At 43.9% G+C, this 17,907-nt stretch overlaps 1 protein-coding gene across 1 annotated transcript in view; it reads left to right on the forward strand.

Moving 5' to 3' along the window:
* Positions 1-256: 256 nt before the first annotated feature.
* Positions 257-17,907, forward strand: part of LOC135225383 (pecanex-like protein 4) — a gene marked incomplete at its 5' end in the record, with an annotated part of 124,711 nt that continues 107,060 nt past the window's right edge. Inside the window, one exon of the mRNA XM_064264716.1 lies at positions 257-451. Coding sequence (XP_064120786.1) covers positions 257-451 — 195 coding nt within the window. The remainder of the gene's footprint in view (positions 452-17,907) is intronic.

Genomic DNA, 17,907 nt, shown 5'->3' on the forward strand with positions numbered 1-17,907 from the left:
CGCTAGTTACCTTCCTATTGTTAAAGGACCTCAGGTTTGTATAGTTAGGAAAAATGCAATTTTCGACAAATTGTCATATTAACAAAGGGTAGTCTTATATGTATTAGTAATTTCCGCTCAGAGGTCTGGTTAAACTAATCTTTTCTAATATTAATAAAGATAATATATTAGTAACTTGTCATTTTATATCAGTTTAATTGTTGCTGAATTTTCTTTTGCATATGTATTTACATTATTGATTTTTACATGAATTTTTTGTGCTTTACAGCTGATCTTGTTCTCTGTGGTCCCCTCACTGATCATTATATTTGTGATACTGGAGCACAATGGCAAACTTCAGCTTAGTTGGGCTGTGTACATATGTGCCTTCCTGGAGTTTCTGTATGCATTCCTCATTCAAATTGTTGCCCATCTATTCCGTACGCAGAAGACGAAACAGGAAGTTGAACACGTAAGTCTAACTGTCACATATATCACTACACTAAATAATAGAAGTTGGGCTGTAATTTTTGAAATAGTTGAGTCACTGAGGCATTTGTTAAGTTAATGAAAAATTTAACAGAATTTCCTTGAATTGAGGGTAATGAAATTTGTCAAGTGTTCCTTAATTGTGTCATTGATCAGCCAGTATCCATAGAGGGAGCATTGATACTTATGTTGCTTAAGTGGAGGTAAATCATAATTTTTGTACATGCAACTTCCCCGGCAGATATATACTTAGCTTATGTCTCTGACGTCCCGACAGAATTCAAAACTCGCGGCACACGCTACAGGTAGGTCAGGTGATCACCCTCTCCCGCCGCTGGGTGGCGGGAATAGGAACCAATTCCCGTTTTCAGACCAGATTTTTTCTGTCGCCGGTGCTGACAACATCGTTGTTAGTTCCTCCTGCACGGAATTCTGCTTGCTTTGCTAAGGATTGTTTGGTGAAGTATTCTTTCTTTGGCTTTGGTATACGCTGATTTGGACCGTTATTTGGATTTGCTTAGGATTCTTCATTATGGCTGATGTTGTGCCTGAAACTCGTTTTAGGGTTTGTGTGAAAGAAGGATGTAAGGTGAGACTGCCGAAAGCGGCGGTGGACCCTCACACTATTTGTGTTAAATGTAGGGGGAATGAATGCTCAGTTAGTAACACATGTGACGAATGTTTGAGTTTGACTGAAGTTCAATGGAAGAGTTTGACTGCGTATGTAAATAAGTTGGAGAAAGATAGAATTAGGAAAGCTGCTAAAAGTTCAAGTATGTCCTGCTCTTTGGATCAGGACAATCTTTCTATTTCTAATGTAATCTCTCCCTCTGCTAACGCAAGTTCAGCTCCTTCCCCCGCAGCGAAATCGTAGATTCGTCTCGATCGGAGAAAGCTGCAATGGAAGCGTCGATCCGTAAATTGCAAAGGCAATTACGAGAAATGGAAGGTAAGAGTGAAGTGTGCAGTGAAGTGTACAGTGTCCCCAGTGTAGTGGAGGGGGCGTCTGACCGACTCCGCATTGCTCCTAGGCCTAGACCTCTTTCAGACTCCCATGACCAAGGGAGGAGGAATGTCGAAAGCCGCAAGGGGGATGTAGAGTATTCCCAACGGTCAGGCGTCCCATTCGGCAGGCCCTGTAGGCCCGTCCCAGGCTGCCTTGGACAGCTATAGACAAAGCGTCCTTAGGAAGTGTTTGTCCGACTCGGATTCTACTTCTCCAAGACGCGGATGGAGCTCCGCGTCTAAGTCGCGCCCTCTGAAGAGAGCCTGGAAGGCTCCTGCAGGAAACGCATTAGACTCCAGTCCAGAGCCTTTTCCGGAGTATTCTCCCGCTCAGAAGAAGAGAGCGATGAAGTCTCCTGTTTCTTCTCCGGAAGGAATTCGTACTTCTACAAAGAAGTTCTTGGTAGGACTGCAGGAGCAGCTATCTGTTAGTAGGCTCGCTGTCTAAGGAGCCTTCTCGCAGGAAGGACGTCTCTCTTCCAGTAAAGAGCTATCTTAAGAGACGGTCGTCAAGTCGGCGTTCGGACTCTGGTAGGCGCCTCTCTCCTGGAAGGCGCTACTCCCCAACAAGGCCGTTACGATACGCCTCTCCCTTTCAGGAACGATCTACTACTCCGACCAGAAGAGCTTCTTCTAGTAGGATCCCACATTCGTCTAGACGCCCGAATAAGGGCGCAAGCCCCTCTCCTGACAAGGATAGTCGATCCTTTCTTAGGAGTGAGTCGTACCCGCGTGAAGTCAGATTAATCAACAGATATCACAAGTTTAACATACGACTAGAATTTGAGAAATATCTAGAAGTGTTCGTGAACTATCGGTGATAAGATTAGTGTGAAAATAGTAGGATAAAGCGTCTTCTAAGTTAGTTTATCAAGTGTAATACTATAAATTCAGAACAAGATGGCAGTAAGTTCCACTGCGGGAAGAGGTGGCGTAATTTGGCGTGTCTAGCAGATTCGCAATACGATGAGGTAGCAGGGAAGGGAATGGAACTGGCATTTCTCATCTATGAAATCAGCAACAGTCCTAACCAAAAGATACAAAAGCATTCATAGATATATTAGAAGGATATAATCCTTCAAACTGGAACAAATCTAATGAAACATCTTGAAAATAATTGAAGAAGTTCCAAATAAAATCCAAGTGGTCAAGAGACTCATAAAGAAATATACATAAACCAACATATTCCGACAAAGAAAATGAATAAGGTGAATCTTGTGAATATCCTAATTGATGCATTAGGAAAAAGAATGCCAAAAGCATGCAAACTGTGTAAGGTTTGGTATAGCATAGTCAATCCACAAAACCTAATCAGAAAATGTGCTGCATGCAACATTCCGACCCATCCACAGTGTGCTGAGGTAATACAAGATTTGAGAAAAGATACAAGAATTTTTTGTTCAACATGTCTATCATGGATAGACAATGTTATTAAATCCAAGATTTGAATGTACAAATAGTTGAGGATGAAGAAGAAGAGGAAGAGGAAGAAGAAGAAGAAAAAGAAGAAGAGGAAAACGGAAGAGAAGTAAACAAAAATGAAATGACAGAAAAAAATAAGGAAAACAAAGAACAAGATAAAAGTATGGATGCAGAGATACTCATTGATACTACATATGAGGCAATAAAGCAGCATACCTACGAAGAAATAAAATTACGATATGACAACAGAAAAGCAAATCCCGAAGAGCTCTACCCAGATCTATACAATGACGGGAAAGAGGAAAAAAATAGACAAGAAAGACAAAATCTGCAACCTTTTGAAAAGAGGGAATTGCAGATTTGGAGAAAGATGTTACTACAAACATCCTAAGATATGTCAAAACTATGAAATATATGGTAAATGTGCATACTTAGATGGATATGGGGATGATTGCAGAGATCTGCATCCAAAAAATATGTAAAAAACCTAAAAGAAGAAAAGGATGTAAGTTCGACAAAAAATGCAAATATATGCACCCTGTAGCCATGAATCATAATCAAATAAATAACCAACCAAGTAATAAAATCCAAAATAAGAAAGAAACAAATAAAGAGAGAAAATCAAGAATATCAGGTAAAAGAGAAAAGCAAACCACCAATGAGATATGCAGAGGTGTCAGCAAAAATTTTCAAAGCATCAGCTCCGAAATTATACTCAAGAGATAATAACTGTATTTATTATGCAAGAGGATATGCAGAAACGGAGAAAATTGCAGATTCAGACACAAAATGAATAAATTATGATGAAGGAAGATCAAATATTATGGAAAAGTTGGATTTTTTAATGTCAGAATTTCTGGAAATGAAAAAAAGAACAACATACCAGAACAGGGAAAGAGACATGGGAAATCCTTATTACTACCAGTATTAAAAATGAAGGAGGAAAACAGCAAAACCATCATAGTGGGATGAATGCGCAGGGTTTAGTTACGAGTAACTCAAAAAAGAAAAATAGAGTACTTAGAAGAACTAAACCCAAAATGAAAAAGAAAAAAATAAGATATAATAAATATAAGTGAACTGGTATCCCAAGAGACTGGGAATGATGATCAAATAAAAGTTCCAAAACTTATAGATCAGATAGAAAAAATAGAAATCAAGGGGGAACCGCAATATATGGGAAAGACAAAAAACAAGAAAAAATATATGAGAAATAGATAACTCAGAATGTGAACTAATAGCGGTAGAATTTGAATCTGAAAAATTGATGAAACATAGTAAATATATAGACCTCCTAATACTAAAGAGTTTGATTAATAATTGAAAAATTGGATGATATATGTAGAAATCACAAGGACTGGACTATTCTCCTATCTGGTGACTTCAACTTTCCTTTCGTAGAATGGAAAGAACGAATAGGAGATTGTGGTTGTACTTATACATATAAAAAAGAGAGTAATAGTAGTGCAGAAGATAAGAGGCAATTTGAAAAGCTATTAGATATGCTACTAGAATACAACATTCAACAAATAAATCACCTGCCAACAAGAAAGGAAAATACTTTAGACCTAGTATTTGTGAACGAGATGAATTATGTTAAAGAAAAATATAGTTTATAATGCGAATATTTCAGACCATAATGTCATAGAATTAACAGTTCATTCCAAAGCAAGTGAAAATAGAGATAAGCAAGAAATGAAAAAGTGGGAAGGATATGGAAAATACAACTTCTACAGTAAAATATAAAATGGTCAGAAATTAATGAAGAATTAAACAAAGATTTGGGATAACATTTTCGTAAGTATGACATAATGGTAAATACGGAGATTATATAAAATATTGGAGAAAATAGTGGAAAAATATATACCGAAGAAGAAAAGTAAACATCATTCATGCATACCAAGAGACAGAAGGATCTTGTTCCAGAAATCAGAAAGTGGAAAAAAGGTCTTGCAAAAAGAAAAAAATGCATGGAAAGTTATAGAACTAAAAAGTAAGATAGAAAATGCAGAACAAAAGATTATACAATCAAAAGAAATGAAAACGGGACTTGGAAGAAAAAAACCCTATTAAATATCAGCAAACCCCAACCGCTATTATACTCATATGCGAAGAAGATGAATAAAAGAAGAATAGGAAATAGGCCCTCTGAGAATTGAAGGGAGATTAACGAATGAAAAAAGGAAATTTGCAACAACATACTGGCAGAACGATATAAGAGAGAATTCACCCCTAGAAATAGATAATGAAGATAATGATATAGAACAAGTAAGGGATGAAAATAGTGATATTTAGCTGACATAGATATTAATGAAGCTGATATTGTGCAGGCTATTAATGAAATTAAAAATGGAGCTGCTGCAGGGCCTGATGGAATTCCTGCTATTTTGTTAAAGAAAGTAGTTCATTCTATCGCAAAGCCACTTGCAATATATTAGACAAAGTGTAGATACAGGCAAGATTTATGATGAGCACAAATTAGCATATATTACCCCTACTTTCAAAAGTGGATCAAGACTAGAGGCAAGTAATTATAGGCCTGTGAGTCTAACATCACATATTATGAAAGTGTATGAAAGTGTAATGAAGAAAAATATTATGAAACTTTAATAAAAAAATAATTTGTTTAATAAAGGACAACATGGTTTCGTATCCGGAAAAAGTACACAAACCCAACTGTTAGTCCACCGTGAGAACATATTCAAAAATATGAAAAAGCGGAAATGAAACAGATGTGGTCTATTTAGACTTTGCAAAAGCTTTTGATAAAGTAGACCATAATATATTAGCGAAGAAAATTAGAAAACACAATATCGTGGAGAAAGTAGGAAGATGGTTAAAGAAGTTTTTACACAACAGAAAACAGATAGTTATTGCAAACGACGAGAAATCGGATGAAGTCAAGGTAATATCCGTGTGCCGCAAGGTACGGTGTTAGCTGCAATACTGTTTGTTATTATGATTGAAGACATAGACAATAATGTGAAGGATTCGGTAGTGAGTAGTTTCGCAGATGACACAAGAATAAGTAGAGAAATTACTTGTGATGAAGATAGGAACGCTCTACAAAGAGGACCTTAACAAAGTATATGATTGGGCAGAGGTAAATAGGATGGTATTTAACTCTGATAAATTTGAATCAATAAAATTATGGAGACAGAGAAAAGAAAGAAAAGCTATATGCATATAAGGGACCTAATAATGAGACCATCACAAATAAGGAAGCAGTTAAAGACCTTGGTGTGATGATGAATAGGAACATGTTATGCAATGATCAAATAGCAACTCTGTTGGCAAAATGTAAAGCAAAATGGGAATGTTTTGTTACGGCACTTCAAAACAGAAAACAAAAGCTGAACACATGATTATGCTTTATAAAACATAATGTTTCGTAGTCCACTTGAATAATTGGCAATATGATATGGTACCCACACTATCAAAAGGATATTGCACAAATAGAGAGTGTACAAAGGTCCTTTACAGCTAGAATAGAAGTTAAGGACCTAGACTACTGGAAAGACTACAATCTTAAAATTATATAGTCTAGAAAGGAGAAGAGAACGCTACATGATAATTCAGGCATGGAAACAGATAGAAGGAATAGCAGAAAATATCATGGAACTAAAAATATCAGAAAGAGCAAGCAGAGGTAGATTAATAGTGCCCAAAACTATACCAGGAAAAATAAGGAAAGCACACAGGACATTAATCCACTACGCACCAGCATCGATAATGCAGCGTCTATTCAATGCGTTGCCAGCTCATCTGAGGAATATATAAGGCGTGAGCGTAGATGTGTTTAAGAATAAGCTAGACAAATATCTAAACTGCATCCCAGACCATCAAAGATTGGAAGATGCAAAAATATACGGAAGATGTACTAGCAACTCTCTGGTAGACATTAGAGGTGCCTCACACTGAGGGACCTGGGGGCAACCCGAACAAGATGTAAGGTCTGTAAGGCGTTGTCTGAGAGATACAAGCGCCTCTCCTTGCTATCTTAAGGAACAACATAATCTCCGTTATTCACGGGGACGCAGAGAGAGAGAAGAAGAAGTCTTCCCCCCGCCCCCCAGACGTTCTCGGAGAGATTTTAGCGCCTCTCCTAGCAGGCGCCATCGTGATGTTAGAAGGTATTCTTCAAACAGGCGTTTTTTACTCCTTCCAGACGCCCAGAACGGGACGCTAGCGCCTCTCCTCGCAGACGCCAGGAGCCTGAAAAGAGCAGGATGGGTTCTCTACGCTCTACTCCTGTTAGGCTTTCCTTAGGAGTTACGAGTTTGCCTTCTTACGAGAACATTCGGAAGGAAGTAAACCCCTCTCCTGGCAGGAGCCAGGATGAGAGCAGACGTTTTTCTACCCCAAGGCGTGTAGCGCCCTGATAGACGCTACCGATTGGAACGCTAGCGCCTCTCCTCACAGGCGCCAAGAGCCTGAAAAGAGCCTGTTACGGGATTCTCGCCCTACTCCTTATGGAGTTACCTGTAAAGATGCGAGCTCTTCCCCTCTCAAGCAGCAAGAACCTCCTGCCTCTACCAAACTTCCTTCGAAAGGAAAAGAGCGCTTCTCCTTCTAGGACTCCTTCTCCGAAGAGGCATTCTTCTCCTAATGCTACCTTTGAAGAGGTATCTGAGGAGGAACTTCCTGTAGATGCGGTCGTCTCCGATTACAAGAGACTGGCAGCCCTGCTTCTTCAAGAGTTCGGTGACTCTCTTCGTCCTGCAGATCCTCCTTCGCCGGGATCACTGCTTTCAAGCACTAAGCTTTCCAAGTCCTCTTCGTTTGTGAAAATGAATCCGACCCTTTCGATGAAGAAAGCCATCAAGAGCTTGGAGAACTGGCTCCTCTCTAAAAAAGAAGCGGGCAAGACGGTTTTTTTCCTGCCCTCCTTCGAAGTTGGCAGGTAAGCCAGGAGTCTGGTATGACACGAAAGAGTCCAATGGGATTGGGGCCTCCCTTCTCAGCTGATGCTGATTTTTCAGGTTAGTTAGGGATGCGTCTAGAAGACGCGCTTTTCATTCGGCCAAAGGCCTCATGGGGAATGTGCGAAATGGACCATTTACTTAAAGGGTCTATTCGAACACATTGAGGTCTTTAATTTATGGATTGGGCTTGGGAGCTCTTGCCTAAGAGAGCGACAGGATCCAGACTTTGTTTCGATGGAAGTTTTAAACAAGTGTACTTTCTTGCCTGGATAAGGCCTTGATGGATGGATCTACGGAGGTGGCTTCTTCTCTTTGGATCGGCAGTCCTTAAAAAGAGATCTGTCTTCAGTTCTTTTTTGACGAAATCGGTGTCTCCTCTACAGAGATCCTCTCTGCTTTATTCGCCCCTGTCTAGTCACCTGTGTTTCCACCAAGAGAACAGTGAGAGATATATCTAAGTCGTTATCCGGAAAGGCTACTCAGGATCTGCTTGCGCAGTCGGCGAAAAGACTAAAACCAGCCAGTACCTTTGGCTAAAAGAGAGAAGCCTGCTTTTCAGCAACCCTTTCGAGAGAACGACGGCTAGACCCTCTCTTAGGAGTAGGAGACCGGTTAAGAGAGGAAGATCAGCACGTAAGCCCTTCCCTAAACCACAATGAAAAAGTAGTCCTCCAGACTACAGTAGGAGCCAGACTGCTGAAGTTTGCGAAAGTCTGGGCTCAGAGAGGGGCGGACAACTGGTCCCTCTCTATCCTCGAGAGAGGATACCTTATCCCCTTCAGGGAGAAGCCTCCCTTAACACAACTCCAAGGGAGTTAACAGCAAGATACCGAGATTCTTTAAAGAACCAGGCCCTGCTTCAACTAGTAGAAGAAATGATGGACCAAAGAGGCGATAGAAAGGGTGCAAGACCTTCAATCTCCAGGGTTCTACAACCGTCTTTTTCTTGTACCAAAAGCATCAGGACAGTGGAGACCAGTCCTGGACGTAAGTGCCCTGAATTGCTTCGTTGTAAAAACGAAGTTCACGATGGAGACGACTTCCTCCGTTCTTGCAGCGCTTCGTCCAGGGGATTGGATGGTGTCCCTGGACCTTCAGGATGCCTATTTTCATGTACCTATCCATCCCTCGTCCAGGAGGTACCTAAGATTCATGGTACAGGGCAAAGTTTTTCAATTTCGAGCCCTATGCTTCGGTCTTGCCACGGCCCCTCAGGTGTTCACGGGTCTTATGAGGAATGTCGCTCATTGGCTTCATATCGAAGGAGTAAGAATCTCGTTGTATCTCGACGATTGGCTGATCAGGGCCCAATCAAAAGATCGTTGTCTGGAGGACTTGAAATTAACACTGGATCTAGTTCAGTCCTTGGGACTGTTACTAAACCTCGGGAAGTCCCAGATGAATCCCCAGCAAAGCATTGTCTATCTGGGGATTCTGATGGATTCTCGGGGTTTTCGTGTGTATCCATCAAAGGAACGACAGGAGAGATGTTTACAGAAAGTGACGACCTTCCTAGAGAAAGAACAATGTTCCGCGAGGGAATGGATGAGTCTTCTGGGGACCCTTTCCTCGTTGGAACAGTTTTCGTTTCTCTAGGGAGGCTACACTTAAGACCCCTACAATTCTTCCTCAGAGAGAAATGGGATCAGAAGCACCAAGAGCTTTCGGACTCCTTTCAGCTCTCGAAGAGCATAAAAAAGGACCTCAGTTGGTGGTTAGAGCCAAACAGATTGAATCAAGGGCTCTCCCTTCAGTTGTCGAGCCCTCGCCTAGTGTTATTCACAGACGCCTCGGAAAAAGGATGGGGAGCGACTCTAGGCTCGAGAGAAGTGTCATGGCACCTGGAATGGGGAACAGGTGTCCTGGCATATCAACAAGAAGGAACTGGCAGCAGTCCATCTAGCTCTCCGTTCACTTCGAACCTCAAGTATTGGGTTCCGTGTTGCAAGTGAATTCGGACAACACGACAGCTCTAGCCTATATAAGGAAACAGGGAGGGACTCGCTCCTTCTCCCTGTTCGAGAAAGCAAAGGAGCTTCTTCTTTGGACCGAGGAACGGCGAATAAACTCTTCTAACAGGTTCATCCAGGGGGGAGAAGAACGTGAGAGCAGATCTTCTGAGCAGAAAGAGATCAGGTCCTTTCTACGGAATGGACTCTGCATTCAGAAGTGTGCGACGAGATTTGGGACCTCTGGGGAGACCAATATCGACCTGTTCGCAACGAATTGGAATGCGAGGTTGGAGACTACTGCTCTCCGATTTCAGATCCAAAGGCAGTTGCAGTGGACGGTCTCCTTCTGGATTGGAAGGGGATCGACGGGTTCGCTTTTCCTCCTTCAAGATAATAGGAGAGGTGGTAAGGAAGTTTCGTTTCGACGGAGGGAACCAAAACTGACCCTCATCGCCCAATTCTGGCCAGCCCAAGAATGGTTTACACAGAGGTACTGGAATGGATGATAGATTTCCCGAGGGCCCTTCCACTGCGGAAGGATCTTCTCAGACAGCCCCACTTCGACAGATACCACAAAAACCTCCCCGCTCTCAGTCTGACTGCCTTTAGACTGTCGAAGGACTCGTCAGAGCGAGGGGGTTTTCACGCAAGGCTGCAAAGGCAATTGCTAGAGCCAGAAGACCTTCAACTCTTCGCGTGTACCAGTCGAAGTGGGAGGTGTTCACCGAAGATGGGCCAAGTCCCAGAAAGTATCCTCTTCCAGTACCTCTGTAAATGAAATAGCGGATTTTCTCCTTTATTTGAGGGAGAAATGCAATCTGGCCGTTACCACAATAAGGGGATATAAAAGCATGCTCTCATCTGTTTTTAGACATAGAGGCCTTAATATCTCGGAAGACAAGGATCTGCATGACTTGTTAAGGTCCTTTGAAACCTCGAAGGCCAAGACTATAAGACCACCTAGTTGGAACCTGGATGTGGTCCTTAGATATTTAATGTCCGAGAAATTCGAACCTCCTCAAAATTCCTCATTCAGAGACTTGACTGGAAATGGAAAACCCTCTCTTTCTCTTTGCACTAGCCTCTGCTAAGAGAGTTAGTGAACTTCAGGCTTTAGAAGGAACTGTGGGCTTTAAGGAAGATTCTGCAGTATGCTCCTTTAATCCCCTGTTTTAGTTCAAAGAACGAAAATCCTTCTAAACCATGGCCAAGGACTTTTGAGATTAAGGGACTGTCCTCTTTGGTAGGGAGAGACTTAGAGAGGACATTGTGCCCAGGTCAGGATCCTCAAGTTCTACTTAGAGAGGAAGAAGCTACTTGGTGGAAATGTAGATAGCCTTTGGTGTTCCGTAAGAATCCTAAGAGGATGATTTCTAAGAATGCTCAAGTGTATTTTATTAAAGACGTTATCAAAGAAGCGCATGCTTCCTGTGAAGAGGAACATTTAAGGCTTCTAAGAGTCAAAGCACATGAGGTCAGAGCTGTAGCTACCTCTTTAGCGTATCATAGGAATATGTCGATACAGACTCTTGTCGAATCCACCTATTGGAGGTGCAATTCGGTGTTTGCATCAAATTACTTAAGAGACGTGCGAGTCACTTATGACAAGTTGCCTTCTCCTCTACGGACCGTTCGTTGGTCTGCGGATTCGTTGCTGGGGCAAGGAGCTGAACCTAATCCTTTATAGTTTAGTTAAGTTAGTTATTTTTAAACGTTTTTGGTGTTGTGTTTTTATGGTCGATTGGAAGGAGTCTAGGGAATGCTCCTTTCAAATCGTAGTGTTAACAAATGTAGTGTGGTCAGGTGGTCGGGATTGGTTTTTCGTGCTCCTTGTTAGTGATTTGGACCTAGGCTCTGTCATGTAAGAGGGTTAGTCCCCGTTGATACGACAAAGGTGAAGGCTCTACCATGTAAGTGGGCCAGCCCCCATTGGTATGATCCAAGACAAGGCTCTGTCAAGTAAGCGGGCTCGCCCCCATTGACACGATCCAGAAGAGCTATCAGTGTCAGGTCTCATCCCCACTGAAACTCTTCAGGCAAGCAGACTCATAGACAGTAATCATGAAGTCTTCTGCCCAATAAGGTAGGAACCAAGGTTTTAATAAGTTTATATTTATGACCTACAACAGATGTTGTTTCCCTGTTTTTTATTGTTATTTATATTGAGTAACTATCTCTTACCCGCCACCAAGGGTGTCAATCAGCTAAGTATATATCTGCCGGGGAAGTTGCATGTACAAAAATGATATTGTTAGTATACAATAAAGTTTTGTACATACTTACCCGGCAGATATATACGATGAATGGCCCACCCATCCTCCCCTCAGGAGATAGGCGTAAGAGAAAAAATCTGGTCTGAAAACGGGAATTGGTTCCTATTCCCGCCACCCAGCGGCGGGGGGAGAGGGTGATCACCTGACCTACTGTAGCGTGTGCCGCGAGTTGAATTCTGTCGGGACGTCAGAGACATAAGCTAAGTATATATCTGCCGGGTAAGTATGTACAAAACTTTATTGTATACTAACAATATCATTATTATTACTAATGCTAAACAGTACGTATATTTAAGAGTAAAGGTGTAATAATAGTATCCTTTATTTCAGCTCAGGGCCATATACATTGACTATACAAAATACACAGTTACATACACAATCTAGATATACGAGAGGACATGATAAGAAAAATGAGTAATCGGCACTTATCCACAAAATAGCTGAAGTAGCATAAATGATAGTAATCATAATACTAGTAATAACAGTAATAATATTGGTGAGAAAACAAAATGCATTGAGACTTATAACAGTTAGTGCACAGATTATATAACTTGAATTTCAACTAGAGACCTTAGGTGGTTACAGTAGTCAGGTCCATAGGCCTAAATACAAAAAGTGAGTGTAGAAAATTTTTTTTTTTAACTTGATAGTAATCACAGTAATAATGAAAAAATAAAATATCAGCAATAAATATAATAATGACAAAATCTGCAGATGACATCTTGCCAATACAGAGATTAAGTCCTTTAGGGGACAAAGGCTTAATTTTCTCATCTTTCCCACAATTTAGATCTTCTTCTTGCTTCACTCCCTAGGATGCTTTGTATGAGCGAGTTGCTGCTGTTTCTCACTTGGGTTACCAGACTGGACATTGTTCGCCTTGCAATGATTTTTAAATTGTCTAGGTGGTTTTCTAAGAACATCTGTATGGCGGAGTGGTAGCGTGGAGTGTGTGAGGCGTCTCGGAATGCCATTGTGCACAACAGTGATACGTGTCATGGTCTCTCGGGTATAGTTCGTCCAGAGGGAACACCCATAGATACTGTAGCAGTACGAGCGAAAGAGCAGCAGTTTCACGTCTAGGTGACAGAAGGCAAACCTCCTTGCAATCATGTTGCCAGTTGCACATAGTTTACGACGCCTCTGTTCAATGTCTGCCGTATCTTTTAGGTCATCAGTGATAATGTGACCCAAATACGGAAATTCGCGCACAAATTCCAGCCGATAGTTTCCGAGGAAAATTTGTGGTTCTGCAATATGCTTAAGCGATCTCGGGAGTAGCGACATGCACTGGGTCTTGGTTTCGTTGTAGATTATATCAAATTCTTCTGCATATTGGCGGCAAGTGTCGATGAGTCGTTGGAGGCCATGCACTGATGGGAAGATCAGAACCATATCGTCGGCGTAACAGAGGTTGTTTATAATTGTTTCATTGACAGTGCATCTGATTGGGAGTGAGTTCAGTTTGACATTCAAGGCATCTGTGTATGTATTAAACAGGTATGGAGAGAGAATGCCCCCTTGCCGAAGCCCGTTTAGGGAGCCGAAGGTGTACGATAATACGTTACCTCATTTGACACAGAATTGCTGTGTGGAGAACCAGCAATGTAAAATGCCAATTAGATATAGGGGTGTGCCCCTTTTATGCAGCTCAGGGAGAGCTTCAGGTAGTTTACTCTGTCAAATGCTTTTCTCACATCTACAAAACATAGGAAAACAGGAGAGGCTGATGTTAGGTTGTAGTTCAGCAATTCTTTCAGTATGTAGATGCAGGTGTCGGTTGGGTGGTTTGCTTTAAACCCGAACTGATTGTCAGTGTTGTGTAGAAAGGGGAGAGGTCACACAAGCACCGACTCAAGTATCTTCAATGCGATCGTTATGATTGCAATCGGCCGGTAGTTGCCAGGGTCAGTTGCATCCTTTAGCTTGTTTTTGATTAATGGTATCAAGTGAACTGAGAGTAGGGAGTCTGGAAGAAACTGGTGAATTATGCACGCATTGAATAGGGCAGCTAGCAGAATGTAAATTATCGGATGGCAGAATTTGAAAGCCTCTGCGGGAAGACCATCACAGCCGGGCAATTTATTATTAGGTAAGCTGTTTATGGCATCGCTGATGTTACCTGGTGTAATACGGTCTGCAAAATGAAATTGAATGTTGTCATTAATAAGGTTATCTACATCCCTTCGGGAAGCTTGATCATTTATACAATTCAGGATATTGTTGAAGTGATTGCCCCACATACTTGCGATAGCTTCGTCTCCGACTGCTTCCCCTACTCTCTGTGATAGCTTTTTAGTTTTGGGATTTAAGGACTAGATATCTTTCCAAAGACGAGGGTAATCACCAGATTTTCTAAGTTTCTAGACATTGTATCGGCTCTTAGTTGTTTTTCATTTAACCTGCAGTGCTTAGGAGCAAGTTTGAATTGCGCTCTCGCCTGCCGCATTAGTAATGCAGTGTGTCCTTCCCTCGGGCTACCATTTTGCCTCCACAGTAAAAACATTTCTCGTGAGTATGTATACAGATCTTTAACCAAGTCATTCTAACCAGGTATATTACGAGAATTACCTTGACGAAATCTATAGGCAGTCCTGCCCGAAGCAAGCATAGTGGAGATTATGTTCGAATAGAATTCATTCAGATCCCTCCTGTGGTGGTCATTTCTACATTTGTTCCGACACGGCATACAACCTTCGGGTCCTTTTACAATATGGGAAGGTACTAGCGGCACGCTGGATATTGTCGTAGCTTTCGAACAAGGGGGTTTTCGGTAGTTAACTGCTTGTCCGACAGGCGCGCGCGCGCGACTGGGAGGTAAACAAATCATTTTGCTTTCGGCCTGCTGGCGTGTGGACGTGTATCATCGCTCTCTGGCCCAGCTTCATCGTCGTTGCTTTCGCATGATTGTGTTTTTTCTTTTTCTATGTTTCTAGTGAAACTGAATTGTAAGTACAATCATTTCATTGAATTCAATTGTGAATTAAAGGATCTTGGTTCACAACGCCCTCCGATTACCCGACGTCCGGGACTGAAGGCGTAATTGCGGGAATTCATTTTCCCAGAATGATCCTCGGATTGGGTATGCTCGGTGCCGAGGCGGGAGCGCTCGCTCCGAGCGTATATTTGGGTTGGAAATGTGTAGATGAAATCGTAAGTAAGTGCTCTTTTCATTTTATATCTTTTTGACCTGTATGCCCATTGCCGAACGAATGCGTTCGACAAGGAAAACTTATTCAGTATGAAAGTGGAATCGCAAGTACAGTATTCTTTTTCATTTTCATATATATTTTTTTATTGTAGCAATACTCATTTTGGATCAGTTTCCGAGCTTACCCGGAGATTGATCCTTCCCCCTTTTTATTTTTGAATGAATGTGAAATCGCAAGTGCAGTTCTTTTCACTTTCATTTTTTTATTGAGATTGCATTGTTTTGACTGGGATCAATGTTCCGCTATTCACGGGAATTGATCCTTCCCCTTTTTTATTTGTATGAAGTGAAATCGCAAGCGCAGTAGTCTTTTCATTTTCATATATTTATTGATTGCATCAATTCATTATGGATCAAGGTTTCCAGAACCTTGATCCATAAAGGTAAGGAAACAAATAACCTTTTCACCCTTGCGCTCGGTGCCGAGGGCGCGAATGCGCTCGATCCGAGCCCTTATTCTTTGTGAAGTGAATCGTTTGCAAGATGCATTTTCATTTTGTTGTTCCTTATTATTGATTGCATCAATATTATTTGGTTCAAGTTCCGCTCAGTCAGGGAATTGATCCTTATGCCTTGTATTCATGCCGATGGCACGATTGCTCTAGGGCTCTTATTTTGTTGTTGGGTACATGGGTACTGTGCGGGGGTGGGGAACGAGACCCCCCCCCGCTCAGTTCCCACAGATGGCTCTTCCCCTTAGGGGGGGGGGGGGGGGGGGGGAGGTTATCGGCGTTCTTCTCCTCGCCCGATCCGTCGAGCGCGGGGGAGGGCGCTCGGTGCCCGATGTACAATTGTTTATTAGGGGTTCTTCCACTCGTTCGTAGGGATCAAACCCCCGCACGAGGGGATTTCCCCCCCATTAATCGCTACTACTATTATTTCCGCAGGTGCTACTGCCACGAGAGTGGACCTTGGTGAGGTATGGGCGTCCTTCCAATTGCAGAGCGTGCTGGTGTCCAGGGGCTGCGGTTCTATGTATGGGCCTACTGCGGTCCACCCATGGAGTGGTGACCACGCAACCAGGTGACGACTCCCTCCTCACCTGGTGTACTCGCCTCACGTGGTAACAGTCTTGCCTACAGCCGCTGTGAAGTGCCGTTCGCCGTACCGAGCGTGCCGCCGCGCTCGTGGTTGCCGCGCTGCAGCGACCACACTTCCGCTGCCCAGAAACTCGCCCCTGGACCTGCCGCCGGTACCAGGATGTTGCTGGCTGCTGCTCCACTTCCTGTGTTTCCGGTGCTGCCTGCCGTACCTGCCGATTCTGCCTGCCGTTGCTGCGCTGGCTGTTCCTGCCGTTGCTGCGCTGGCTGTCCCTACCGATGATGTGCTGGCCGTGACTGCTGTTCCTGAGATGCCCATACCTGCTGATGTCGTCCCTGTTCGTGGTGGTACTACCCCAGACTTTGGTCTGTCTGTACAGGTGCGTCCGGGCCCTGTAGCTTCGGCTACAGCAGCCCCGCTCCGCCCTGGATAGAGATCTTACGTCTGTCCTGAGGAAGCTGACGAAGAAGAGGAGGAAGGTGTCGTGGTCGTCGTCTTCATCTTCTTCATCGTCGTCGGCCGCACCGCCTCTTCCCCTTCGACTTCTAAGGCTTTACAGCCGGAGAGAAGAAGGTCGCCTCCTCCTCCCTCCTAAGAAGCTTCCTCGGAGCTTCTCGGGACCCGTCTCACCTCGGTGGGACGGGAGGGTTCCTTCCGCTGGTCCTCACCCTGCTCCTTCGGGAGCGGGGCCCGTCTCTTCTTCCGCAAGGAAGAAGACTACGGGGACCAGAGGGGTACCGGCTAAACACCGGTACTTCCTCGCCTGGTGTCAGTGGTTCTGCCACTGCATCAGGGTCCGTCTCGGCCTCACCCGTTCGCGGGAGGTACCGAGTGTACGGTCGCCTACCAGCGACCGTGCAGCCAGGAACCAGACCTCTGAGTCCGCCCTCAGCGTCAGGTTCACGGCACTGGGCGGAAGACTGGTGACAGCCGCTCATGCGACTCTCACCAGACCAGCTCTCACTCTCGCGGTGAACACTGGCTACCCGGGACGTGACGGTCCACGACCGACACGGAGGGCTGAGGCTGGGAAGAGAGGTCCTCCCGTTCGCCGGTGCCAGCCACGGCTGGAACCAGCGCGTGACGTGCCGTGAGGACAAGCAACCGGTCCCTCACTGCGACAGTGGAGCCTGCAGGTCGCCTGACCGTCGCTCTCACAGAGCGATCGGGTACGGCAACCAGCACCAGCTCTTCTGACACTCGATCAGTGCCGCTGTGCTCAGTTCAGCCGTTCTCCACAGCGAGACGGTTCGACCAGGCTGCAGCTCGATCGTCACCCTGCCGCGGGTTACGATCGCCTGCAGCCCTCCAAGCCTGCTGGTCCTGCCAGCGGCAGCGACGAGGGAGCGTCATGGTCTGCCTCTCCCGTACCTTCAACCTCCCTCGGGTTACACCGGGAGGAGCGAGGTATTGAGGATGATCGTGAGGGGTGCGCCCCTCATGATCCCACCACGACGCCCTACGTGCCAGGCACGGTTCTTGGACCGGCCAGGACGTATGCGCAAGTGGATGGGGAAGACCGAGAGGGTCTGTCGCTGTTCCCCCTTCTTAGGAGGAAGATTCTCGGAATATGCTCTTGTTCGAAGGGCTTAACGGTCCCACTCTGCAAG

This window comes from Macrobrachium nipponense, chromosome 13 (assembly GCF_015104395.2).
Source record: "Macrobrachium nipponense isolate FS-2020 chromosome 13, ASM1510439v2, whole genome shotgun sequence".
In the NCBI taxonomy this organism is placed as follows: domain Eukaryota; kingdom Metazoa; phylum Arthropoda; class Malacostraca; order Decapoda; family Palaemonidae; genus Macrobrachium; species Macrobrachium nipponense.